This window comes from Chamaea fasciata, unplaced genomic scaffold, assembly GCF_029207755.1.
Source record: "Chamaea fasciata isolate MVZ Bird 193981 ecotype frontalis unplaced genomic scaffold, bChaFas1.0.hap1 SCAF_9, whole genome shotgun sequence".
NCBI lineage: Eukaryota > Metazoa > Chordata > Aves > Passeriformes > Sylviidae > Chamaea > Chamaea fasciata.
The window spans coordinates 7,598,902-7,626,432 of NW_027094094.1; the positions used below are offsets into that span (position 1 = coordinate 7,598,902).

Below are 27,531 nucleotides of genomic sequence, written 5' to 3' on the forward strand. Positions count from 1 at the left end.
AAAGGTTTTTTTACTCCTCAGTTAGGAAAATAAATCAACTAGACACTGGAGAAGCAGTTACAGTAGTTGAGAGTCCCAAGTTAAGAAAGACCAGTACTGTCAAAGTCGAGAAAAAAGCACTCAAGGAAACTACATAATAGGGAAGGCAGAATAACAAAAAACCCAAGACAACCACCACCAGAAAAAAAAAAAACACCCACCCTGAAGACTTCTTTTCAAAGAGCAACATCAAACACAGATTAAATAAAATGTCCATCTTAATTGAGATGAATGCTATAATTTAGGTCAACACTGATTTTCCCGGGTACTCCCCTGTTGCACAGAGACCAACAAGTTCCCATCTCCAAGATCTGCAGGAATCAGCATGGAAAGAGATGCCAAACACAGCATCTAATACCTGTTGACTCACACAACCATATGTCTGCATTTGCTTTTCTCATTTCAAAACCAAAGCCTTCCTAAAAAATGTTAAGACTAAAATAATCATAAAATGAATTCAACTATATAATGAGGTTAGAGAAATCTTCAATTATTGCATGTTTGGGGCTGTGACAAAGTAGATAATGTCACCAATCACTTATTGGCTGCAAAGCTTTGCAGGTGCTCTTGATCCCAAGTTAATATGGCAATATTTAACCAGGATACTGTACATTCTCTACACAACACTGGTATTTCCATAAAGGAATTCTGCATGGGAAGTAAGTTGCAAGAAAAACAAACAAACAAACAAACAAACAAATTATATACTCAGACAAATGGTCCCCAAAAGATCCAGAAAGGGAAGTCATTCTGCTTAATTGAAGCAATGCGGTACAGTCAGCCCAGCTCTCTCATCTCATGAAAAAGATAAACATTCCTGCTAATACTTTAAAAAATTGATCATGGAGGGATAGTTTATCTACAGAGATTTGATGAGAATTAGGACGGCTGTTTTCAGATCACGTTCTATTCAAAAAGTTGTCAGAGCTCTAAAATTTAAGTTCCCAGTGGATGCCCGGCTGTATTTATTTCACACTTATCAGGAACTGCTCTTCCCCAGCTCAAGCACCCAGCAGAAGTAGTCAGCTTTCACAAGGAGACAAACAATATAACAACATATTATCCTAGTCTTCTCTGTGTTATTTGGGGGTATCCCTTTTAAAAATGAGACAAAGCTCTCAGAATGACAGACATCTTAGGACTCACAGTGACACTGCTGCTGAACCAAACACACAAGTCATCAGCATCATCCAGAATACTGCCTGCTATGCACAGCTCTAAGTGACACACAACTTAGTCTCACCACAAAAAAAAAAAAAAAAAAAAAAGCCACAAAATACTATTAACCCACTCATTTAACATCACAGTTAATCAGCATGCAAAATACATCAACAGCAAATTTTAAAACTCTCCAAAGATGATTTATTTTCTCCTTACAGGCGTGGATGAAGGGTTCTTTCTGCAGCAATGTCGTATCTCTTTGCTTTTGACAAGAAATAAAGATTGAAACCAACAGAATAACACAAAAAGTGATGTTGGTTTGTATTTCAGCTGTACACTGATATAAAAATTTCCATTTTCTTTGGATTAGAAAGCATAATGGTTTGTTTGTTTGTTATTTTAAATTAGTTGTGAGTAAACACAGAACAACCTCTCTTGAAAAACCTTTAAATTTATAAATAAAAAGCCTGGCGTGTGGAAGGATTATGCAAGTTTATTTTTCTTTCCCTCACATATTTTCAAGAGAGGGATGTTCATAAAAATCAGGTACCTGTGAGCAATACTGCTGGATACATCCGGGATTTAATATCTTCTCCTGTATTAACAGTACTGCTGCTCAGGAAAGGATTTGCTGAAAGTCCTGCAATTCATTATAAATCTTTCTTCCATCACACAATTACAGGAAAAATACTTATTTTGACACCATATCAACCAGGGATGCTAAATCAGATGTACCAGGTGTGTTAAATATTTAACAATAAGACCATTACTGGAGCATAGAAGAGCACCAAAGTTTTTCATACTGGGCAATTTGAATAATTACTCTGGGTACCTAGAGTAACTAATTAGCACATCTTAAGCCAGGATGTATGATCCTAAAGTCTTAGACATTTTCATTTAAATTTTTCATCAGTGACTACTTTTTTACTGCAGGGAAAAGAGAACATGGAGGATGGAAGACTATTCTATACCTGCATTACGTACTGGTATCAATTTGAGTATCCATATGGACATAACTGAGAAGTCAAAGCAGCTGTACATACTCATTATCACTCCAGATGCAATTTGAGATGGAGATCATCTAATTGTTGATTAAATTGTTACCTCTAATAACCAGACAAGCACAGAAACAATTCATCTTTACAAACTACTTTGTAAACTACAAGCCATGGAATCACAAATTTTCTAGAAGTAGATACTATTTTTTTGTTATTGCCAGTTAGAATGTTCTCTGAGTGACAGTCAGTATTCACCCAAACTGAAGGATTTCATAGTTTCATTTATGCAATTAATAATTAAGATAATTTATAGAAGGTAAATAGGGGATATGGAACGTGCATTCTAGTAGTATTCAGCAGAATAAAGTTTATTTTCTACATAGTGGAAATTTATGAAGAAATAGGGACGAATCTTCTGCTCTTTACCTTAAAGCATGAAAGTTACTTTGAGGTGGAAATTCAAGTCAGAATTAAAACACTGCCCAGCCTCTCCAAGTGAGGTTAAAATGACCAAGAATTCTAAACAAGTCTTATATTACTTAATATCTAATTACATCTTATAAAACAAACTGAGTTGATGTGAATATAATCTGTCGGTTGGTCAGCATTACCTCCTGTCTAATTCCACTTTGGCTTTGTAAGAAATGTATACATGACAAGGCAATCAACCAGAAAACCAAAACATCTGAGCTGTGACGTAGAACATTAATTGCACTAGAGCAACAAGTTCAGGTTCAAACTGTTCTTAAAAAATAGTGTTCTCAGCTAAGAAAATTTGTTGGATTACGTGCTTGTATGAGTACATATTTATATGGCTACAAACTTGGCAAAAACATCAGAAGCGTGAGGCAACAGAAACAGTAGATAGCACAAGAAAAGAAAATGCTCAGTGATTTTGACTCAAGATGATGACGTAAAGCATTACCTTGCAAAAGCAAGGCAGCTCATGGAACAAAGTGTATTGAGTTGGATAATATCACATTTTTAGTAGAAAAAAATTCAAAGAACTTATTGTCCTACCGGAACAGAGACAAGAATCTCTACACAAGAGCCCTAGGAAACAAAAGAACCAATACATTAACTTCCAAGTTAAGCAGCAGGCACTTTATTAAATCTATTCAATTATAGCATTTGTCATATTCTAGCAAATATTGTACCTAAATTTAATGCAAAAAAGGAGGGAATTAATAGAACTTATTAGTCTAGCTTTTCATTATTCTGTAGTCACAGTTTAATCTAAAAATATGGATGTGAGGGGAGAGAAGAATAAAATGCATCATAAATTTATTAATATCGCACACCATCTTTGATAAAGCAACTATAAAGAAAATTACCATTATAAGAGGGCTCGATAATAAGCTCTGCAATTAGAGCAGGAAACCAAGTTACTACGAAAACCACAATGGAAGTAACAAGTTGGAGAGAAATGGGACCAACAGGTTCTGCATAAAAAAAAACATTAACCCTATGTGTGAATTAACACTAATGAAGGCAGTCAAAACTGGCTTTAAAAATACACCTAACAATGATGGCATAGATGTGCTAGTGCAATTTACTGATGGCATGAAATTGTTCATATTATTAGAAATATGAATTAGAAATGCAGAGAACTAGGTGATGGTAATGCTGCACTAAGAGCAAAGCAGATTTAGTAATTTAGTCTGAAAAGTCATGCACTTAGAAGTGAGGGGAATAATTTTAACTAGTCCACTGAAGAAGGAAGATAATTAAAACAGCAACAGAATGACTCTACGCTACCAATGGAACACTTCCAGAAGAAGAAAAATGATCCTACAATGTGGGATTTCCAGAGATCAGGCAGTGATCCAGATGTGGCATTTCTAGAAGCAGGCAGGCAGAAACAGTATCACAGCACAGGAGGCAGGCAAAGCCATATCCAGGAAAGAGAAGAGGAAAGATTAAACTGGAACAGAAAATGCTATTTGAATGACAAGAAGAAATAAGAGCCTGGTAAGAAGACGCTTCTCCAAGCATAAAGAAATCTGAGGTAAAAATATGACTCTGCACTTAAAAAGAGGACAAAAAGAAAAGCTTTGGGGAGAAAACAGCTCCTCTGGCTAAGTGGCTGTGCACACAAAAATGTATAAAGGACACTGCATGAACAAATTCAGAGTGACAGTCTACATCCAGGCAGTCAGAAATCACAGAATCACAGTATCAATGAGGCTGGAAAACATCTCTGAGATCACCGAGTCCAACCTGTGACAAACACCACCACGTCACCCAGATCATGGCACTGAGGCCACATCCTTAAACACATCCAGGGACCATGACTCCACCACCTCCCTGAGCAGCCCATTTCAATGCCCAAATGTGAGATTCAAGAAACTTGGACACATTTATACCATTTTTCATTACATAATACTGCCATTTCTCTCCAAAGAGTTTGGGAGTATGGCATAAAGACTTCAATAAATATTCTTTAAATCATGTATACAAAGGCATGCTTCGAAGAGATACCTGCTCAAGTTTCTAGTTGTTCTGCCAGAGGTGATTGTAGGGGTTTGTGCTGGTGTTTTATCCTTTCTTTTTTTTTCAAACATAAAATATCCCCCACAAACAAAAATGTCCCAGAGTATAATGATGGAGACCATATGTTTGCCATATACACGTAGCCAAGAACTTCTTTGAACATGATAATTAAAAAGCCAGAAGCATTACATGAATTTTTCACACAGTCCTTAGATCAACCACTGATGTCTTTGCCTCTCCAATAGTGTACATGGACTAGGGCAGTAATCCCTCAAGGGCTGGGGAACAGAAAAGGGAAAAACAGGGAAGAGATGAACCCTCTGCGGAGATGTCACCAGCCAGCAATTTCAATCCCTCTGTCTGGTAACATCAGACAAAAAACTGGAGGGAAATGAAGATGATGGGAACTTGTAGACTGAAGTAGGGTAAAAGCAGTAGTCAAGCCTAAATTGCAAATCAAAATGCCCAGTTTTGCTGCCCAGTCCTGAGGCAGCTATTCTTCACATGAACCTGAATTTTCTTCACATTTCAGTGAACTTCTCAGCAGCCTCTATCCCGGGCATTCATAAAAGGCTGTGATTGCTGGGATGAAGCTGGATGTCACGTCTCCACAGACATATGAATCTACCTAGCTAACTCCTCCGAGATGCTGATAGGCAATCTGGGAGCACAGCTCACAGCAATGCTCTGGCAGTGATTTTATATTAAAATATGAGCCCATAAGGAGAAGATGAAACTCTTGCTCCTCCTCATTCCCACTGTCATTCAGCTGCACAGTGATTAGAGGCACTAACCCCAGATAAGGGAAGGTTGGCAGTAATCCTGGAGCTGCTTCAGGTCAAAGAACCATCAGCACGGAGCCTTGACTCTTATGCAGACTCTGGATAATTCCATTTTCAAGTATATTTTTATATACATAGATATAAAAGTAGATCCATACACTCACACATATATACAGGCCTATCTGGTTTAGAAAAATTTTGTTCGTATATGCTCAAGACTTCACCTTTAACTCATACAAATCCCTGCTGCTTTACAAGCATGCCTTTTTAATTAATCCCAACTTGCCCGCCTTCTTAATTAATCCCAATTTGCCAGAATGTTGAGAAGGCAGGCAAGTCCTTAGAAAAAAATCAAAGCACTTGAAAAGGAAAAAAAAAATTAAAAAAAAAAAAAAGAAATACAAAAAAGATTACAAGATTACAAGACTTCAGGAACATCATCAGCAAGTTTCATGTTAAAATAAAAATCCAAAAGTTGAGGCAAAAGCTCATATCAGTTTTAAAAACTCTTAGTAACAAGAAATTACAATACTCTAGAAATTACAACTATAAATTAACAGACCAGGGACTCAATTTTCATTTATCTAAAAAGAAATGCAACAATAATTGCTATTTGCAATTTCTAATGCAAGGCCAAATAAAGTCCTAGGAAGGCTGAGCCATAATAGAAATAATAAAAGAAACTTAAATATTTATGCTCATTCAAATTTCACAGCTCTAGTATTTAATGTTGACCCTCAGTGTTAGTAATTTGGGGGGGGGGGGGTGTTTAATTTATTTTTCTGTTAATTAGAACTCCGTGCTCCCTCCTCCATAAGGCCCAGACCTTTTTACCTCATTGCTCAGGACTGTAATGTTTTAGCACTTTCAGACAACTGCAATATTCATCTAGAGACCAAAAAAACCATTAAAATGAAATTACCAGAACTTTGATGATGACTGGAGCATTACAAGTTAGAAACATATTTTACAAATCTTACTTATTTTTTTACTATTAATAATTTAAGCAATTAATTTTATGTTAAACTTACTACTAATAATAGTTCAGCCATTAAATATCTAATTTTTCTCAAACTGTGCTCTGGAGGTGAAAGACCATTACCAGTGATGTGGTGACTCGTACCTGCAAGCTCATATCCAGAACGAACATATTCCACTATCACAGAATTCCATCCATTAAAAAAAAAATATAGCACACTCACACACAACTCATAGCTCCAGGATTAGAGGTTAGAAATAATCTCAAGAATACTGTCAGTCTCCTAAATTATGAGGAATTGAAATAAAAATAGAGCTCAAGTGTGACTGCACAGTTTCTTTACCTCTCATTTGAGAGAACTGAGGTGAGCAGGAGTCCTTATATGAGATTCACAAGTGACTCATAGAAATCAAAATCATAAACAAAGCAAAGCATTTTATTTCTGCACATACGAACACTGGGGAGGACACAGCTCAAAACACAAAACTGCAGTAGTTGAGACAGAAAATAACCCTCAAAGATCAATAAACTTTAGCTATGCTATAAAGGGTCCTACCAAGTCTTCTGTCATTTATACATTTTTTTCCTGATACATAAATTGTCATTTACAATGATTATTTAGGTTAAAATGAAAACAAAATAACTATTTGATTCTGCATTTCATAAGCACTCAATTGCTTTTATAGCTTAGAAACAAAACTCTGTCTTGTCCTATCTGTTAATTTCTGGTGCTATTTATGTTTCCTCCCCTCCTTCAATCCACCTCCCCTCTCCCATTAGATTATGCAATTACATCTATTTATGATCTAATAAGCTGTTTCATCAACAAATGTGCAACACAGCAATATGAAACAAATTCATAACCTCTCTGCTGATTTATAGAGCAGTAAAAAGATACAGGAAAAGAGAGCATATAATTTATTGTAAAGGCAGTAAGAAAACCTCTAGAGCATTTTTCATAGAAATTAAATTCTCAAACTCCCTATCAACAGGGCAGCTTTTAAATAGGGACAATCACTAAATACTCACTCCAAAGCTTTCAAAAAAAAAAAAGTCAATTTGATGATCATTATGTTGCAATAGAATTTAATGCAAACTCACAAGTGCGTGTGAGCCATTGCAACTCGGTCTGGGCAGTGCTTAAAGAATAACACAGTTGTGGATGGGAACAAAACACAACCAGCACATGAAAACCCTGCCTGAGGCTTTTGGTCCAGAATAAAATAAGCTACAGCTTCTTCTGAGGCACAGATGGGGCAAGTCCATCACTCTGAAAGGCTGGCTGAAATGGTGTAGAGTCACAGGAATCTTGCTAAGACCTTCCCTCAACCTTTGAGCAGGACAGAGCAACCCCCCACCAATGGAGTTCTTCCAAACAGAATGAGAACCCTTGGGTGGCTCCTCCTGCTAAAGACGGCAGTTCAACAATACCAACAGCAGAATTCAAAGTATATATGAAAAAGGAAAGCCAATCAAATCTGTTGGTCTTCATAAACATCACCTTTTTTACCCTTTTGGGTTTTGTTTGGTTTGCCGTTGCTATTGTTTTTCACCACAACACAGACAAACTTGAAATCCTTGGAAGACATTCAGTGACCACACATTCCAATCAGAAATGCCCCTCTACTTATAATTAAAAGCTTCCTGATTTTATGCTTCAGCTGCTGATACTTGTTGGTCAGACGCATTTGCCAAATTACCGAATACAAAAGGCCTTTCTACTCATACAATCATGCAAATTCAGTCCACACAACACAAGCAACAGAAATCTGCTTCAGACATGGTCGTACATCAGAAAAAAAGGCACTTTGATAACATTTTTGTATGCTTACAAAAGACTGTCGCTCCATTTCTACAACATCGAGTTTGTCCAGTACCAATAACAAAAAATATTAGCTGAGAAATCAGTATGACACCAATAACTTCAGACATTCCTGACAAATACGCCACTACTGAGTAATGCAAACACTGGGGTTTTTTATTGAAAACAGAAAGAGAATAAATAGGATGCTGCATTAGTTTGATGAAGAAATGGAAACAGGCCTAACCAGCTACAGAATCAAATATCCAGATTTTTTACTATTTGTACAAAAAACCCCCACACTTACTCCATTTTTTCCTCCTACCTCTCAGCACATAACTCTCTACATCAAAAAAAAAAAATCACCCTGAATGATTTCTCTGTGCTCTTTAGCATAAATTCAAAAGCCAACTACTCCAAAATAATAGCCACACACTGTAGTCCAATTAATGTTTTACTTTTAAAGTGTCCATTCCACAGTAAGATTCTGATTTCTCTTCTGCATGCAAACACAGTAAGGCTGCCAGAGATTTCATAATAGCATCTCTTCTTATTTTTCTCAAGAATCCTCTGACAAGGATAAGCTAAAAGTATTTTAAGAGAGGATAGGGAATTCTACTTGAACAAAAGCTAGCATTTCCATTTCTTCACATGGATAAAACATGCTTAAGGAGAACATTCCCTCGGACATCCATAACTCTAGCAAAGTATTTGAAACCGCAACCCTAACTAAAAGCAGAGAGGAGGGAAAACAATTACTGAGTGCCATACTAACGTAATTAAATGCATTCAGAGGAGAACTGTTCGTAATATAAAGACATTCTTAGCATGAGACCACACCTTAACAGTTTGATTCTACTAGTGCCAGAACAAAAAATACTGTCCCCAACAGTTCATTAGGTGAAAAGATTATTTCATCAACTTATTTATAGCATTCAAAAACCTCTAAAAAGGACTGGTTGTATCCAGCCACACAAACTCCAAAAGTATACGGCAGAAGTATCAGTAACACTGATTATCAACATCATTATTCCCTGGTACCATGACATTCTTTCACTGGAATTTTTTTTTAACTCAGTTTGCTGTAATTTTAAAAGAAACCGAAATCAAACACAATAGGTAAAATAACTCAATATTCTAAAACATAAAGCAATATAAATGTACCCCCACAAACATTATATATCACAAAACCTGCAGGATAACAAACATTTCACCGCCTTTACATGAGAGATGAAGTATAGTCATATACAGACAATTTTAAGCATCTGATTATCCATTTTATTTTATCATCTTACCTTCATGTTAAATAACAAATCCTAAACAGATTAAATACAACAATTTAAGATTATAGCAACTGAAAGTCAGGCCTGCAGTCTATTTTCAAGTGCAAAATTATGAACAGCCTTATTATTCCTTCTTGCACCATAAATATTAATTTCAGAAAATATAAATTTAATGTAATTTTACTTCTTTGTAGAATATTATTAACGATCTTATTAATAATTGAGTAACTAATAAAATATTTATATTAATTTTTTTATCCTACAACTACTTCTAAGCCCATGCTTGTGTATGCTTTCATAAAAGTTAACCTCTCTACAAAACCAAGAGACAATTCCCATCCTGAATCAATTACAAGCCCCAAATCTTATTTTGTGGACATCCTCAAGTTTCTCCTGCCTCCACAACACTCCTCACCTTGCATAGAGTGACCTCCTTAGAGAGTGTTTCTTTCAAATCCTGCCTCAAGCAAATACTTCAGCAAGTACCTGCAAACTCTGAACCGAGCTCATTATCCACACAGCTCCTGAAAATTACTTTCTGAAGAAGTCTATTCCCCCCCCCTTCCAAAACTTCAACATGATTAATTAGAGGAGCAAACACACAGTATTTCTGATCTGCAGACATCATGCACATGCACACAGCTATGCCATTTTCTCTTTGCTGCTCCAGTGAATAATTTAAGAGTCAAAAATCACACGTGCACACAAAACCCTGAAGAACTACACAGGCAAATTGAGACTAAGTACAATTCAACATTAGGGAAAACAAAAATCTTTCTCATAGTCTTAAGCACAGGCAAATGCTGCCAAGAGAAGTTGTGGATTGCCCATTCCCGTGTTAAAGACCAGGCTGGATGGAGCTCTGAGTAACCTGGTCTAGTGGGAAGTATCTCTGCCCATGGCAGGGGAGTTGGAATAAGATGATCTTTAAGGTCCATAGCAAGAAGCAGGTCAGATTTATGCAGCCTGTAACCCAAGTTACCACTGAAATCAAGGACAGAGATGCCCTGAACCATATCACCATCTTATGCTGTTGAGCATGTGCACAAAAAGAACCATGTCATGCCTGGGTGTGTTGACCAGAAAATGCAGCTTTTCCTGCACTGCAGCAGCCCCACACTCAGACCTGCTAAACCTCAGGTCATACATAATTCCCATGGTTTGCAGGCTCCCAGACATTTCCATACAGATTTTTCACAGCATTTTCCACTTTCCTGTGGAAGCAACGACAAGATCGTTTAGAGTAGAAGTTTAACTATAAAGTACATCCTACCAAGAAGAATGTAATGTGCAAAGAACAGCATATTCAACAAGAGTGATCAAAGTAATTCTTAAAAGCAGAAACACACAAAATAAAGGCATCCTATCATTTAAACTACATGACCAGAATACATATATTTCCTGAGTTTGCATAATATCCTATCTTATAGTGTGACATCAACTCAGCCAGCCTCCTCAGTACTTCTGGTCTGTTAAAAACCAACAAAATAAAACAAACAAAAAAGGAAAAAAGGTCTTAATAGAGATGAAAACCCCAAAAGCTGCTGCTACTTAAACTGTAGATTTCTAAGCATAGGATGCCTGAGAATTTCCTTCATCAAATAATGTAGGGTTTTTTAAGAAGTATGCCTTCAATTAGCCCCAGAATAAGAGATATAATACACTGAAGTCTAGGCCTGCAATGGCATAATTATGAGAACAAAAAAGAATATTTTTTCCACTAAAGATCACGTGTGACTAAGTTCATGCTCACCAAAACTAGCATACTTATTTTTGTCACTCTCCCAGCCTTGAAACACAATAACTCATGCCCACACCCAGTGAATTAAATAAAGGCAAGAAGGAACGTTGTAGATTGTGAAGTTACAACACAAACTAGAATATCACACACTTCACAGTGCTCTCCTGGATCATCACAGAAAACCAGACTAAAGCTCCATTGCTGTACTTAAAAGTGACGACTAAGATTAAGTGTGTCCTTCATCTGCTTTGGTCTTCATTAGCAGATGGAAATAAAAGAACACATTTATCAGGATGATTAAAAAATAGTGACTGAAGAGCTACAGGTGATGTGTGAAAAAGAACTGAACAACCAAAGGGGGGTTTATTAATAACAGGTAGGGCTTTTTCAGATCTTTATTGAGCATGACCTCAAAACTCTCATGGCAACTCAAAGGAAAAATTCAGAGGAAGGTGTTCTCAAATTCCATTTCAGTGTAGCATTGCAAGCTTTCATCATTCTAAACTAACATGCACTGGCTCTGCTTTTCAGTGCAATTGCTACTTAGAAATGCAGCCAATCTAAATTGGAAAACCCAAATCTAACTTTAAAGGAATATTCTGCATATATTCAGCTGTCTGTCACTTCAGAGTTTTATGTTAGAGAACAGATTTCTGGATGCCTACAAAGCCCAAATACAGTAAGTACACTTCAAGGATATATATAAAATTGAAAATTAAATAATCCAGCAACATTGCTGTTTATGAACACCTTTTGTCAAGCTAATATATTAAGCTGTGGCTTGCTTGTTCTCTGCATCTTTAAAAAATACAAACCAGTGATCAGCTACAAACTCATTCCATCATTAACGTCCGGAGTCCACCTTTTCAAGATCAATTCTGTAAGTATCCATCAGCCTCTAACCTACACTGGCATTGACACCTGTATTAACAGAGGCCCCCCTACATACTTTCTGAATGACATACACTGTGTATTTGAAACAGTGTAAAACACCACCAAAAAACTCCTCAGCTATGAGTAATATATACATTATAATTATATATATATGTATGAATAATAAACTTCATATCCTCCCTTGTATCCCATTATGCTACACAGTAGAAGTCTCCGAGAAAACAAAGAACTTCCAACTACATTGTATATTTGCAGGGGAAAAACCCATATAGATTGAAGACAGTTCAGTCTTCCCAAAATGAGGACTGATACAGACTTACAGTAAATTTAATTTATTCCCAAGCTTCCACTTTAATTCAGCCACTTATTTGTTATTTTACATTAGACAAGCAGACAACTTCAGGTTTCCTACATGTAAAACAGCTCAAAACAGAAGTGTCTGTTTCCCAAGGCCATTGTGACAAGCAGCTACCCAGTGCTTAAATAAGATATCCAGGTAGAGTATGATACAAGGCCTTCTTTGAATACAGATTGGGATTTTTAGCCCTGTGAAAGCTAAAATAGTGCAAGCACTTTAGAAGCTAAAACTCTAGTTAAATGGTGCCATTTTTAGTTTAAAATAGATGCTTGCTCCTACAAAGTGCTAAGTACTAAAACCACCAGGGTGGTGAGGGGGAACAGGGTGTGGATTTTAAATACACATATTCTGATTTTAATACTTACATCAGCATTCAGTTTTAGAAAACATCTGCCAAAATATTTTCTAATAAAATTGTCTTAATATGATAGTACAGCTGTGCAGACAAGCTGCAAAAGCAGCTGAAATTTTTATTCCTTTATAGAAGACAGAACATATCCAAGTCTTCTCAAATTTTTAAAGCTGAGATTAATTAATAAGAAAATTAAGCTCACCATATTTTCGTCACTTCTATCCATTACAAGAAGGAAAGTATTTTAAACTGCAGCATGACTAGAAAGAAATTTTTCTGACTAATTTATCTTTGTCCTATGACTGTGGGTGGCAATCAATGAAGCCCATTTGTCTTCTTGTTCCACAGTGCCTCGTGGTTTGCTTACACCTTGAACAAATTTTCTGCAAAGCTTACCAGAATATTTAGAGACATTGCTAACCCCAGCTCTCCTCCCAGGCTTTTGACCAAAATCACTGTTGCTCATATTATACTGCCACGACTGGTCGCAGACACTGCTAAAATCCGGTCCTTGTGTGACACTGCTGTTTGTTCTACAGTCCCAGCTCCTGCATCCCAGTAGTTACATGACATACTCAACATGAACCATTTTTCATAGAAGGCAAGTTATCAACCTTCAAAATAACTAAGTGGTTGAAAACTCAAACACATGGGAACAAAAATTAATGTATGCACAAAAATGCATGTCCATTATTAAAGCCTACATTTAAAGACTGAATTCACATTTACAATTCTGTAATTACATCAATGCCATCAATCCACAAATTAGGAATATGTGATTCTTTGATACTGGCATAGGAATGCAATGCCTAATATAGAACACTCTTCCTTCAAGTAAAGTAGTAACTCTTCAAAATACCAAGTACTGCAGCATTTTGCAATATTTGGTTTGTAACATTTAATCCAGGGTTGGGGGTTAAGTCTTTGGGGGTCTTACTTCTGAAACCAAATCTTATCAGTGACAGCCAATGTACAATTTCTTCCAGTAAGTCTATAATATGAGAACATTATTCTGCAGTAACACAGACTGCGAGGTTTTGCTTCACATCTGACCTAATGAGGAAATGATTTTACTCATCTGTTTGGGATACACAGCATAGTTTGGACAACAGTACTTCATGCTCTAATATTTATCACATTCTAGGGACAAATGCAATCTCTAAAATTTTATCTGGTTTATTAGCTGTGCCTCATGGATCACCTCCAAGTCCTTAAACTTACCGGAAGTATTATTTCCTTTTTACAGATGAAACACTGAAGCACATAAATTATGGAAGAAATCCATAAGGAAATGTAGACATTGAGTGTGATCATTTTATGTATCTCTATCCAATCTTCAAGTAATTCAGTACTTGTTCTGTTGCCAGGTAATCCTAGAATACCCTGGATTCAAAACTTCCTGCCCAATTCAAGGTTATCAGATATGTGTTGCTTAAAACTTGGAAATATTCTACAGCTAGCTTGTTTTTAAATACCACTAGCATGAACAGAGGAGATATTTTGCCATCAGAGATAGTAGCAGCCCATCTTCATCCTTAGCTAAGAAATATAAAAATACTGATTCAAACAGATCCTAGAATCCATTTCTTACATATGAGCAACATAAGCTTTAAATTTTGGAAGAGACTGTGTCATGGAATTAATTTTTTTTAAATGCTGTTGCATTAACAGAGTTTAAGATGTTTACCCTGGAATATTCTATAGCTGGTGGGTAAATTATTTCTTAGAGGTCTAAAAAATTGAGGTTTTTCTCTCTGGAGGAAACTTCAAAGTCAAATGCAGGTCTTGCACCTTGGGAATGAACACTAAGTAACAAACTGTGCTGAGCTTAGTTCATCATTTCTCAATAAGGCCTTGGTCCTCATGGAGCTCTGAAATCAATGCAACACTTCATCCACTCATTAGATTTTTATGATTTAGAGGACAACCTATAAAACTGGTTTGAAAATTCCCACTGCTTACTTACCTCACATTAAAACATCTACTTTGCTTATAGTTTACTGGTTTTCTTTTATTACTGTTAGCAGCTGCAATTCACTGGAGTGTTCATGTTTTCAGGTATCATCATCATCATTTATTTCCCCTTACATGAACTTTGTAGCATGTTTTCCAAGCCTAGACTATACAGCTAATAACAAAATTCATAGACACTGACAGATAATTATTCTTCAGTACTGCAGGAGTTTTCCAAAGCATTTTTGTTGTCTAGGTAGTAATGTTTCAAAATAAGGTCTTTTTTCACCAGCATTTGTTAGGATGTGTAGGAATATCCCAAGGGTATTCCTGTAATATCTCATATTTACCTCCTACCTTTTCTGCCTACATTTTGATACAATTAAATCAATTTCTAGTGCAGTGTGACTGACTGAGTTCTCAAAAACTACTCGTATTCATTTTAAAAAGATGACATGAACTATGGTAATGCCTTCCAAAATACAATCATCATGCCTTCCCCTTGACTAAAGGAACTAAGAGAAACACAGTGCGAGAGTTTTTATTTGCCAAATTAAATTTAAAACACACTTAGTACTAAATGCTATAACCTGTACAGCTATTTATGTATCATTTATGGATAGACTTAAGCATGCGTTGATATAACTGAGCTTTTTACACACCCATTGCAATGGCAACCAGCCTTTGATGCTGTCTGAAGGGCTGGCAGGGTCATCAACCATCTGTTCCCACACATCTTTGCCTAAGTAACAAACTGCTTAGCCTGCAAACAAACCAGGCTCCAGAACCCACCAGCCCTGCAAACAAACTAGGTCCCAGAACCTCACCAGTCCTGCAAACAAACCAGGCTCCAGGATCCACCAGCCCTGCAAACAAACCAGGCTTCAGGATCCACCAGCCCCTTGCCAAAGTTGCATTCAGATTCACCCCTATAGACTCAGATTTACACAGGGGAAGGGACACTGCACAGAGTTAATTATCTATTGCTTTGGGGGAAGAGAGGCGTTTTTAAAAGGGAGTAGCTCCATCCCAAACCCATATGTGTTTGCAGCCCCACAATTACCTACCACTCCAACCAGGGAAGAATGTGTTCAGTACACACACTGGTTTGAGAAAACCAGGGCGTCGGTACGGAGGATGCAGCAACTCCAAGTGGATTTGGAGGCAGGAAATCATGGTCTGAGCTGCCAGCAGAGTGCTAAGCTGAGAAGCACCAGCTGCAACTGCACTGCAGGACCCCAGGCAGCAGGGGAGAAGCTCCTGTGCATCTACATTCCACCAGCAGGACCATCACCAAAAGCATCCAGTTCTGGCACTCATAGCTCACAAACACTGAGAAAATCGGGAAGGCCGTAAACCAAAAGAGCAGTCAAGGAGGGAAAAGTTTGTTTCATGTTGAGACAAATCAAGGAAATTTCCATTTTCAATGAAGAAAAGGTGACCACATGTCCACCGACATAGGGAATGGAGATTTCTCCTCCTAAAGGTTCTACAATGAAGACCTGACTAAAAACATGAGAAAACAGGGTAACTAAAGGAGACAAAAAATAAGGTAGATTAGATCTGTGTACTAGCAGTTTCTGCATTTGTTTTCCTGGTTATAGGACACGGTGAGGATAACTAACCAATGAAAGGAGTTTGAAAGTCTATATGAGCCTCTGAGTCAGTGGAAGTGTTTTCAGACATGTACAGATGCTTTCTCAAGCATGTGCTCAACTCACATAGGAATTAATTCAGTTACCCTACAGCCTGCAAAAGGCAAGAGGTAATAAGTAATTAGAGTTCATTTCTGGTCTTCTCTATAAAACCCTTTAAAACCACTGCAATGGTTACTGATGAAATTGGTAGTGTTAGGACTGCGGTTGGTCTCTGTGATTTTAAGGGTCTTTTCCAATCTAAAAGATTTCATGCAGCAAGTACTAAGCAGTCAAAAAACACATTACAATAAAATTAATTCTTTAAGTTTGCAAAAAGACTGCTTTCCTTCTGAAAAGCACCTTTCACTGCAGATTGCTTAGCTTAGGAGGCGTTTAATATGATTTTATGGCTCATGTTTCTACATTCAAAACAAGATTTACAAAAAAATTTGTTCTTTAGAAATTCAAAATATCTTTATATTATAAGCTATAATTGTATTTTTAAATTTTAATGCAGGCAGAAAGAATAAATTGCATTAAAACAGTTCTTTAGAGAACCATAACTAAAATAACTTAAATAAAGACCACATTTGATAAGACTGAAATCATAATCACCGATGCTTTTCCAGAAGTTTAATTTTATTACCATTCACATGTTGCGTTGTAAAAAGGCAATTTGCAGGTGCAAAATCTCACAGTCAATTGCACTGATGTCAATAAGAGTAATTATTTCTTGGATCAGATACAGGACACTCAGATGATAAAGACAATTTTGCTATTTATAGCATGACTCAGGGATTTCACCCTGTAAAGCACAGAAGTTGCACTTTAATGGTGATCTTGTTTTACATTAAAGTTCTGGAAAACCAAGTCTGGACCAATTTTAAAAGTAACTTTTTTTTTTTTTTTCCCCTATCTACACCTGCTGATGCTGCCAACTCCTTTGGATCAGCAGGAGCCTTATGCAAGTGAAATAACTTGAGGAAACTGAGCTAGCTTTAAAAAAAACTGTCTGGGAGGTGGGGAGATCTGTTCCTGTTGATACTTTTCAACTCTCAGCAGGAATATTAATGCTTACATAAGAGCCAGCAAGATGTAATCAAAGAGAGGCATGAAGGATAAAGTCAGCCCCTTTCACAGCACTCTGAACCTAACTGGCTGCAGCTAAAGCAAACTTCTTTTCTTAGGATCTCTTCTTACACAACATTATCATTCATTTACAATCTGCAATTTAAGGACACTTTCCTCGCATGAGTCATTCTGCAGACAGCAGAATTCAGAGTTTTAGACAGAAATCAGGATTTTGCCTGGAATAACAAAATTTGATACCCTTTGAACATTTCAGTTGTGATGTACTTGTACTTGGAAATTGTTTTGTCCTTCAAACATTTCAGTTGTGATGTACTTGTACTTGGAAATTGTTTTGTCCTTGAAGAATGCAGAATCTTTTATAGTAGCTCTAGAAATTAAGGAGAGCATGCAGGAGGTAATTTAGAGTACAATAAGAACATCTGGAGGCAAGGTTTAATAATCAAACATATGCATTTGCTCTTACTCTCTCCATAACAACTGCATATCTAGGACGAGGTAAAGCAGATTAACTGAAGTGTAGATCCTCAAAGGTGCTCACCTGTCCTGTTGTGCCTCATTACACATCACACTCATGGCTATGAAATAAGTAACCATAAACATCTGAAGACACAACCTAATTTTTCAAAGGCAGCAATATTACAGTGAGTATTTCGAGTCATCCAGGTACTCAAAAAATTTAGAGGAAGATAAATTCCATGCGCAAAGTTTTCTTGATTGCTCTTCCACAAACCAGTGCAAAGCAGAGCACTTTTTGGGAAAAGGGAAACTTTTTGCTCCAACCTGGAGGAACTTTATTCTTTCTTCTAAGAAATCATTCTGTGAGTAGCACAACTAATGAGACCTGTTTTCCTGCACTGCTGCATCTCAAGACTATTGACTTTGACATCTAACTACACAGAAGCTGTGACAGCAGTTTTCACTGCAGTTGGGCCATTCATAATGTTTGTGTCCCTGAATTCCCCAGTGTCTCATAACGTAACTGATTTAGGCAGCCCTTCCCTCTCCCTTCTGCCCAAACTCGTATCATCACGGAAAGTGCAACTGACCAACAAATTCAAAGGCACAGGAGAGGGGAAGAAAGAATGGCAGATGCAGCATTAAATGCATCACTTCTTTAATAAATCAACCTAGCAAAACAAAACCATACACTGTCCTTTAATTGTGGTTTAGTTTGTATCTTGGGAACTTTGCTGCTTGAAGCTCCCTGCTATAAAAACAGAACCTGCTCACCCACTGGCTGTCCTATCTTTCCCCTGGCAAAATTCCCTTCCCCTCTCTTTTTGTAACTAAATTTCCTTTTTATTTTGGTTTTTAAAAAAAAGGGTTTGCATTATTTCAGAGTAGAGGTGAAAGGATGGAAGGGGGGAAAAAAGGTTGAAAGATGAAAGTAAGTCAGAGCTGCATTCAGATATCCAGTCTGGACAGAGAGTAAAATAATCTACCACCAGGCAGACAAGAGGCCTAAATCTTTCTGAGAAGTGACTGGCATGATTGTGAATGCACTGCAGTAAGAATAGCAACATCTGCATTTTCATATTATTTACCACAGGCTACACAATAACAACAGTAAATTCCAAACTTGGTAAATAAGAGAAACAAAATAGCAAAATGGTGCTAGAAAGTCTCTATGCCTATTTCCCCCACCCAGCTTGCTTTCATCCAGTGCAGAGCAACATTTGCAAAGCAGTTTACTTTCTCAGTCGTTCTCCTACAGGGAAAAGGCAAGGTTACCATAGTATTGTCAATTAATTTTGACACCTGCTTACGAAGATTGATCAATGATTTTTGATACTTCTCTGCTATGTTACTGTTTCTCAGTTTAGAAGAGAAATAAAACAAAGCCAAAAATACTACACGTCTCTCACCAAAGAATCAATGGTCCCCAGATACCCTCAGGCAGAGTATTTCTCCTCTCACCACAATGTTCCTGGTACTTGCTAATGCAAGTCACTCATTCCCAGAGAGCAAAAACAACCATACCTCACTGAAAAAAAAAAAAAAATCTTTTATTTTCAGGTGGTTTAAGCTTACCCTTGAAAATCTGTTTTCTTCAAATACCGCAGTGACAGGTTTTATACATGTCCAATTTAGGTCATTAAAAGTTCAATTTAAATCTTGGGTAACAGGGACACACGCAGGCACTTCAAACAGCTGCGACTTGGAAACCCTGTAAATGTTTAGAGTATAACCCAAGGCTCTATTAACATTTCTACAGATCGTATCTACACCCTCCGAACTGGCTGTTAATTCAGCTCTAATAGCCCAACACACTTTTCAGTCTCGGCCATTCTGAAACGATCGTCGTGATAATCCTCAATGACAGAGGCAGCTGCTGCAAGAAGTGATGGACAACAGAACTTATCAAACCACCGCTGCAAAAGTCCAGCCGTGGCTACTTCAGGATACTTCGCAGCCAAATGGAAACAAAATGCAAATTTTCCCAATCAGGCAAATCATCAGCGGCGTCAGAGATGGGAAAGGTCTTCCACCACCCAGCCATCAGGCAGAGTAACATTCTTCTTCCAACTCTTCAGGTGGCAGTACACCGAGTTCATCACCCATTCCACACCCATCTGAATTTTCAGGATTCAAAATACAACCGCTCCGGTGCTGCTTGCAGCAGTGTAAGACACGCTTAACGCATTTCACTCCATCCCCAACTCACAGGGCTTGAAAAGCTTTAAATCTTAGAACGCTTATTTTCAGTGCAGAGTATACTTTGCTTCCAAGAAGAAAGATTAAAGACGAGCTGTCAAAGACACTGCTATGAAAAGTGTCCTCAGTAAAAAATAGATCTCCAACAGCTTACTCCCGTGAGAAAAATCATAATGCAAGTGTCACTGTCATTTTTAAAGCTAAGCACGAAAAAACATAGAGGAGTTAATGAGAAATCTATTCCGATTTCACCAAAACAGATAAGAGTGCTTCGATTAAACACTGTTAGCTCAGCTCGGAAGAGGAGCCCTTCCAACATTCAGACAGAACTTCCTCTAGGTGGAGATGGATTATTAACTTTCTACCAGAAGGGAAAATGTAACCACTGTGCTTCCTCACTTGACAAACACAACCAAGGTAAAGAAACCTAGATGTTTTAAAAGATAAGCAAGATAATACCTCTAAGGACAGGATTATGGCCCAGTAACAACTCAGAGAATATACTCATTCAAAACAAGCTTAGAAATTGAAGAAATTACTATTTGCTTTGGTCCTGGCACTATTAGGGTCCATTATGAGTGGCACCAAGACAAAGGATACAAGTAATCTCTTTACAGCCAGGAAATAATAGCTCTGCAGGTCCACATACACAAAGATTCACCTGGGCCTCCTCTCATCACTCCCTGAAATTAGCCCGTTGTTCCACAGCCGGACAAACCCCAAACATCCACAACACACAGGCAACAAACAGCCAACTTAAATGCCGATTATCAAATTCACAGGCAAAAAAAAGATGTACTGTATTTTCCTTGTATTAGCTTTATAGCCAGATTATAATCCCACTGCTGCAGTATCCACCAAATATTAGTGAATTGGCTCTTTCTCTGCACTGTGTACATCACTTCAGCCAACATCTCTGACTTCAACTACTCCTTAACTTCCCAGGCTAACAAGTTCCTGGATTTATTTTTTGTTTATTTAGGCAGGAGTGACCTTACATTAAACGTTCAAAAGAGATGTAAACTATACAGCTTAATTTCAGTACTCCAGAGAGAAAAACTGAATTTAAACACAATTTTTAAACAGTTATTTGTATTTAACCTATAAAAAGTAGCTTCCCAAAGACAGAAAGAACTTGACTTCACTAAGACATAGTCTCACGAATGTATTGCTATTAGTTAGACATTAGAACGCTTTCCAGCTATATATGTCAACATACTTAATAAATGGAGTTCCTGCTTATAAGGGGTGTTTTACAGGGAATGAAATGAGATGTCCTGTCCAAGATTATATAGCGAAATAACAGCAAACAGTATTCTTCACAGCCAGCCTTTACACTGATACCAAAGGGGGCGGGAGAAAAGTGACAGCCCTATAAATTAAGTCTTCTTTCCCACTCCATATAGAAAAGCAAGTGTCAGGGTGTGCTTCCTTCTCACTGATCAATGACTCGGTATCACACTGACTTTTAAGAACGAGAAGGTAGTTAAACCTTGACTGATTACTCGTTCCTTCGCAAAAAATATGCTACTGTTTTACATTTCCCACTGTTTTATATTTCCCACTCCTTCCTGCAAACCTTGTCACCAGGGACATACATTTCACTCAACTGCACTCGTGCTGTCCTGAATGAAACTGACTAATGCCCACTTAGCTCAAACAGCCGAAAAAAAGGAAGACTGGAAGGAGCTGAACCCTTCACTCTTCAGAAGGAAAAAGTCATTAAAATCCATTACTAATTTTTGCTCCCTGGGCAGCCCCATGCAGCGCACATGTCATTTTCATGACACTTCCAGAAGGGACAGCAGTGACACAGCTTTAGGCCGATTTCGCCCCGTCTCTCAGTTCCCATGAAGTGGAGCAGCCTATTTTCAGCGATAAGTCAGCCGGAGCCGTGTCCTGTGATCTTAAGAGCTGGAGGAGTCTATTTCATCCGTAACTTCTGCAACATCCTTCCACCACACATGAACAAAATCATAGCAGACGCAAGCAAAACAAAACAAACAAAAAACCAACCAAACAAACAAATAAAGAAAAGGCAAGTGAAAGTGACAGGAAAAGGATGTAGAGATGAGAAGAAGAAAATTGCAATAAGCAGACTTACTTGAACCTGCCCTGGCAGTGTTGGCACTGGTCTCCCACCCAGCCCTGGTCGCAGACGCAGGTGGAGTTGACACAATGACCCGAGAAGCAGGAGATTTTGTCGCAGGACTTGGACTGGGACACCTGGGCATAGAGGGCCAGGTAGAGGAAGCCGTAGAAGAGCAGCCAGCTGTTCACATCCAGGAGCGAGGCGAAGCAGCAGCAGCAGGCGGAGGGGAAAGGTCTCCAAGCGCCCGGGCCCGCGGGGACAGCTCCCGCTCTCCGGCCGGCGCTGCCCAGGTCCATCTTGGCCGCGGGGGCCGCGGGCCGAGGCGCGGCCGGCGACGGCAGCTTCCCCTAAGGGGAGATAATCCAGCCAGGGAGATTCAAACCCCCCGCTTCCTCCTCGCCTTCCTCTCCTCCCTCCCGACCCCACCGCTGCCTCCTCCGGCCCCTTCAGCCCTCCGCGCCCCGTCACTCCCGAGGGGAAGCCCGGCAGCGGCAGCCCTGAGCCATCCGCCCCTTCTCCTCGTCGTCCTCCTCAGGGCTCATCGCTCCCGTCTTCTTCCATGGAGGAGGAGGGCTGCCTCTTGACCTTGTGTTTTCTCCTCGCCAGATATGCCCCCACGGCCGCGCACACGCCACCCTGGACCATGTATCCCGCGGCTCCCCCTTCTCCTTTGTATCCCGGTGCCCGCGGCACACACGCAGCGGCGGCGAGGAGGAGCGCGGGAGGCGGGGGCCGCCCGCTCTCGCCAGGCAGCCAGCTGGGAAGTGAGGGCGGCCGGGCCCGGAGCCGCTACGGCATCGCGCTCCGGCGGGGCGGAGAAAGGGCTGGAGAGCTCTTATCCCCGCTCCGTTATTAGCCCTGCGGGGAAGGGAGGCGGGAGGCAGCCGAGAGGAGGGTTAGCAGCCCCTCCGCGTCCTAGCTGACAGCTTCCAAGCAGCCATTTTTAAAGGCTAATTGTCATCGCCGCTCGGAGCCGCCTCCCGCCCCTCGGCCCGCGTGGATCCGTCCCTCGCCGGGAGGGGGGTCCGGCGGGGTGACCGCCCCCCGAGCGCCTCTCCCGCCCACGCCTCCAGAGCAGGAGCCGGGGGAGCTGCAGCGGCCCCGGGAAGGCGGCCCCCGCCGCCCGGACCCCCGGGACGAGCCCGCCCCGTCCCGTGTTCCTTGGCCCCGCACCCCCCGGCAGAGCGGGCCGAGGCTCGGGTGTTCCCCGCTCTGCCGCCTCCGTTCCTCTGTTCGCCTCAGGTCCTGCAAAGTTCAGAGGCGATTTTGCCTTGAACTCCTCCCGGCTGGTAGCATGGTAGCAGAAGAGATGTTACGGCTTGTTTTGGGAACCTCACCTTCCTAAGGTTTACTCTGTACGGAAAATCACGCTACGAAAAGCCAGTGTCCATAAAGGAAACAGAGGAGTCCTGCAGCTTTATTCGAATAAAGGAAGAGGAACAGACCCGCGGGGTTTTCTCTCTCTCTCGGTTTCGGAGGGCACAGCCTCCTTTGATCCTGAACTCCCGGCCGCAAGCTGCCCTTTTCCTTTCCCCATTGGCTGAAGTACTCGGAAGGTGCAACCTTCCCGATCCGCCTAACCCATAATACCCCCTTGAACCTGTTATTTCACCCCAAAGTTCAGAAACTCAGGCTTGTGCAGACCCTTGTCCGCTTCAGGAGCCAAACTGTCTGGGTTCTGCAGCAAACCTGCTGCCCAAAGTTAGTAGACCCGAAGATGTTAACTAACACCCACACCTTCACCCATCGAATTGTTTGTAAAGACATTAGCACACATCTTCCCTCTCAACTCCATCCTCCAAATTTAAGGTTCAAATCAAGACGTTGCCTTACAGCATGATGAGCAGTCACAAAGCTGTCTTTGTAAACGGAGAAGTACAAAAGTTATCCTTATGTTAAGGTTGTTGCCTAAAATGACCTTTTTTTTTTTAAGTGCTCCTTCCACAGCCTTTTCAACTCTACTGTAACCTGTTTTCATTTTATGATCAGTCAAACCCTCAGAAACTTTTTCCTAACACTAAAATTGGGAATTTATGACGTGATGTCTCTGTTCCAAGCAAATGAAGAAATGGTATTTAACTTCATCTCCTGGTACCCTCTCTAAATAGGTCCAAAGTGACCCCATTAGTCTGGAATCGACCAGTCCCCAGATTCTTAAGTTTTTACCCTTGAAGCCCATAGGAGTTTGTTTGGGTTTTGGTTTAACCTGTTTTCCTGAACACACCATTAAACCTTCACCTAAATTTCCAGAGTCCATCAGTACTCCTGTAAGGAACACAGTAACATCCAGCAGCCTTCATTTGTGCTTTGTGTGAAAAAAAAGTCCAAGATCAGGATATCAAAGTGAAACACAAAGTACAAACATCACAGAGAAAGCGTCTGTGCCTTAAGGAGTTGACAGTCCTGATGGAGGGAATATCTCCATCAAGTATGAGGGGAAAACAGAGATGGAAAATTATTTTCCCGGTTTAATTCCAGAGGCTTTAAGGAGGTCCACAAGTTGCTCTCAGTCCAGGAGTACGTTGTCTTCCGACCAGAGCTGAGATAGATCATTTCATTGTCCTGCATCAGACACGTTTCTCAGCTATTAGACATCTCATTGTATGTGTTTGGTAATGAATTGGTGAGTTCATGCAAAGAGAGGAAAGGGAAATTGTGTTACTGCTGTTATATTTTGTGATAAAAAGCTGAGGCTGAAGCCTTTGTGAACAGTCTGCTAATTGTACAATATCACATGTGATTAAGGCTGCTGAACAACTGTCCTCTGTTAAATACCATTATGGGACTAGAAATGCAGTTAAAAGGAGATCACAGTCCAAGACACAAAGTCAGTTCAAGAATACTCTTTAATACAGAAACACTTTAAGAAATAGTTTTTCTTACCATGACAGGGAGATACATTCCTTCTCCACTTTCTCAATTCCTTTAAACCAACTAAAAAAGTTTTAAAGCCATCTAAACCATTTTTTTTCTCAGACTGAATGAAGATTGCGTTTCAGATCTGCAGAAATCAGCCAAGTTTTTGAAAGTGTTTGAAATTAGCATTCAAAACTTTTTAAATTACCATTCACAGCAAAGCTAAGATCTCAACAATCCTTCACCAGGCAAGAGAGCTATTCAAAAGCATAAAACCAAACAAAACAACCCAAACAGGCCTAGAGAAAAGGACTAGGGTGGTTTGTAAGAGGTGCAGAGAATCGCATGATAGTACTTGCACTGCATAAACAATCATAAATAAAAATCTAAACACAACTAGAAAGGTTTCTAGATTTAGAGCATGAAGGAAGAGACATTGCACCACTGATTCCTGGCTAGGAACTAACACACTATGAAAATGAAGGAAAGCAAACCTTTTGGCTGCCGTATGCCACAGCAATGCAGTAGAAATTTCATAACTCTAGGAAAGAAATTATGTACAAATGCCAATGTTGGTTCTCTTCTGTGCTGATTTGATGGGATTTTTTTCTTTTTTGGTGTCAGATGAAATTAACAAATCTGGCTGAGAGAAGTCAGATCTGTCAATCCTTTCATTTTTAAATGCATATCTGTAAGTTCCACTCTTCTCGCAAGTGTAACATTTTACACCTTTCATCCTTTCAGTTCTTGACACAGAAATCATTTACACTTTTGAAACTAACAAAGAACTAATGTACTGAACCATCTTGGGTGGATTTAGAACTTAAAAGCAATTGAATAAGTTATCAAAAGTTTTAAGTTACTGAATAAAAACATAATGAGATTACAAACTAGTGATGTAGAAGGTTATGTGAACAAAGCCTTCCAAGAATATATCCATTGTAGTAAGAAAGCAAAATAAATAGAGTAAGTATAAAGTATAAATGCTTCTATTCTATTACTATCAAAATTTAAGCCCCTGTAAATAGGGAGGGAAATGCTGATACATTTACATTCATTCAGTAAAACAGTACATACAAAGTTCTCTGTGGTTGCTGTTGTGAGAGAGTGACATAGATAAAGCAAAGCAGCCCCCAAATCTCTGCAAAACTCTGAGGATAAGAATAAAGCTCTGAGGACAAGAAAATAAAAATAAAGGACGAGAATAAAGAGCAGATCATGCTCTCCTCCCTACCCCCCATGCACACACAGAGGCACCCACCCTGCTCTGCCAGCCCTCTCCTACAGGCTGAGATCGATGCAGCCTTGCTGCAGACATCCCCCTCACTTAAGGATGCTCGGTACTATTTGCAGGACCCAGTGCAGTGGTTTTGCAGTTCTGTTGAGAATATAAGTGGCTGAAGAGCAGGGGGAGAAAAAAGAATGCCATTGGGCTTGACCTCTTTGCAAGGATATTAAGAGAAACAAATGCTTCGTCTGCCCTTTCCTTTCTCCTTGGGACAGATATTCCTGGGCTCATTAAGTAGAAGGGTCCAAGCTCTGCATTGCTTCTGGACAGGGATATATAGACCTGCCTTGGCCTTATGACACATTGGTGAAACTGGTGTGTAGACAGCTGTAGAGGAGGTAATGGCTGCAGAGAGATTTGATAGCTCCAAGAGCTGCTCTAGCTTAACACATCAGAGCGGTGCACAGGATTCCTACTGAGCCTGCCAGGGAACCTGAGTGCAGCCTTCCCCTTTGCTTTCCAAATATTCACCCAACACTTTGTATAGAGGACAACAAAAGGTTTTTTTTTTTCTTCTTCTTCTTTTTTCCTCATAAATCCCAAACTAATTTTTCATTGAGCAAGACTGAGCCACCTGAGCCACTCCAAAAAAAAAAAAAAAATCTGATATCATGGATACCATCAGTCTCTTCCCTGAGGTAAAAGAAACTTGTCCCTACTTATCGGATTCCAGTGCTAACAGAGTAATGCATGTTACAATTTTCTGTTCCTGTTGTCTTACCTGGTAAGTCAGCTCTTGGGAAGTATCAATCTTAAAAGATTAAAAGTGTAAGCCTCCCCTTGCCTACACATTTTTTCAATATTTAGAAAGAAATATAAGCCTTCCCTTGCCTAGTTATTTCTTCTAAACTTAGAAAGGAATAAAATTCACAGAAAATTCACTGGCACACTTCTAAAGTGAAATCTTGATAGAAAAATCTTACCTTTCTTAACACCCATGAGTGTATTTTGCTACAGTAGTCACATTTGTTACCATCATCTCCAAGAAGTAAACTGCCATACAATAAAGATTGTAACTGCTGTAGGAAGTTTATCAAACTCAGAAACATCTACAAAACAACAGAGGGGGAAATTAAT

At 39.3% G+C, this 27,531-nt stretch overlaps 1 protein-coding gene across 5 annotated transcripts in view; it reads right to left on the reverse strand.

The window, feature by feature from the left end:
- ATRNL1 (attractin like 1) overlaps positions 1-23,120 on the reverse strand; it is a 433,474-nt gene extending 410,354 nt beyond the window's left edge. For all 5 annotated transcript variants that reach the window (XM_066190865.1, XM_066190863.1, XM_066190866.1 and 2 more), the window contains exon 1: positions 22,323-23,120. In XM_066190865.1, coding sequence (XP_066046962.1) covers positions 22,323-22,606 — 284 coding nt within the window. In that variant the 5' untranslated portion in view covers positions 22,607-23,120. The remainder of the gene's footprint in view (positions 1-22,322) is intronic.
- Between the last annotated feature and the right edge of the window lie 4,411 nt (positions 23,121-27,531).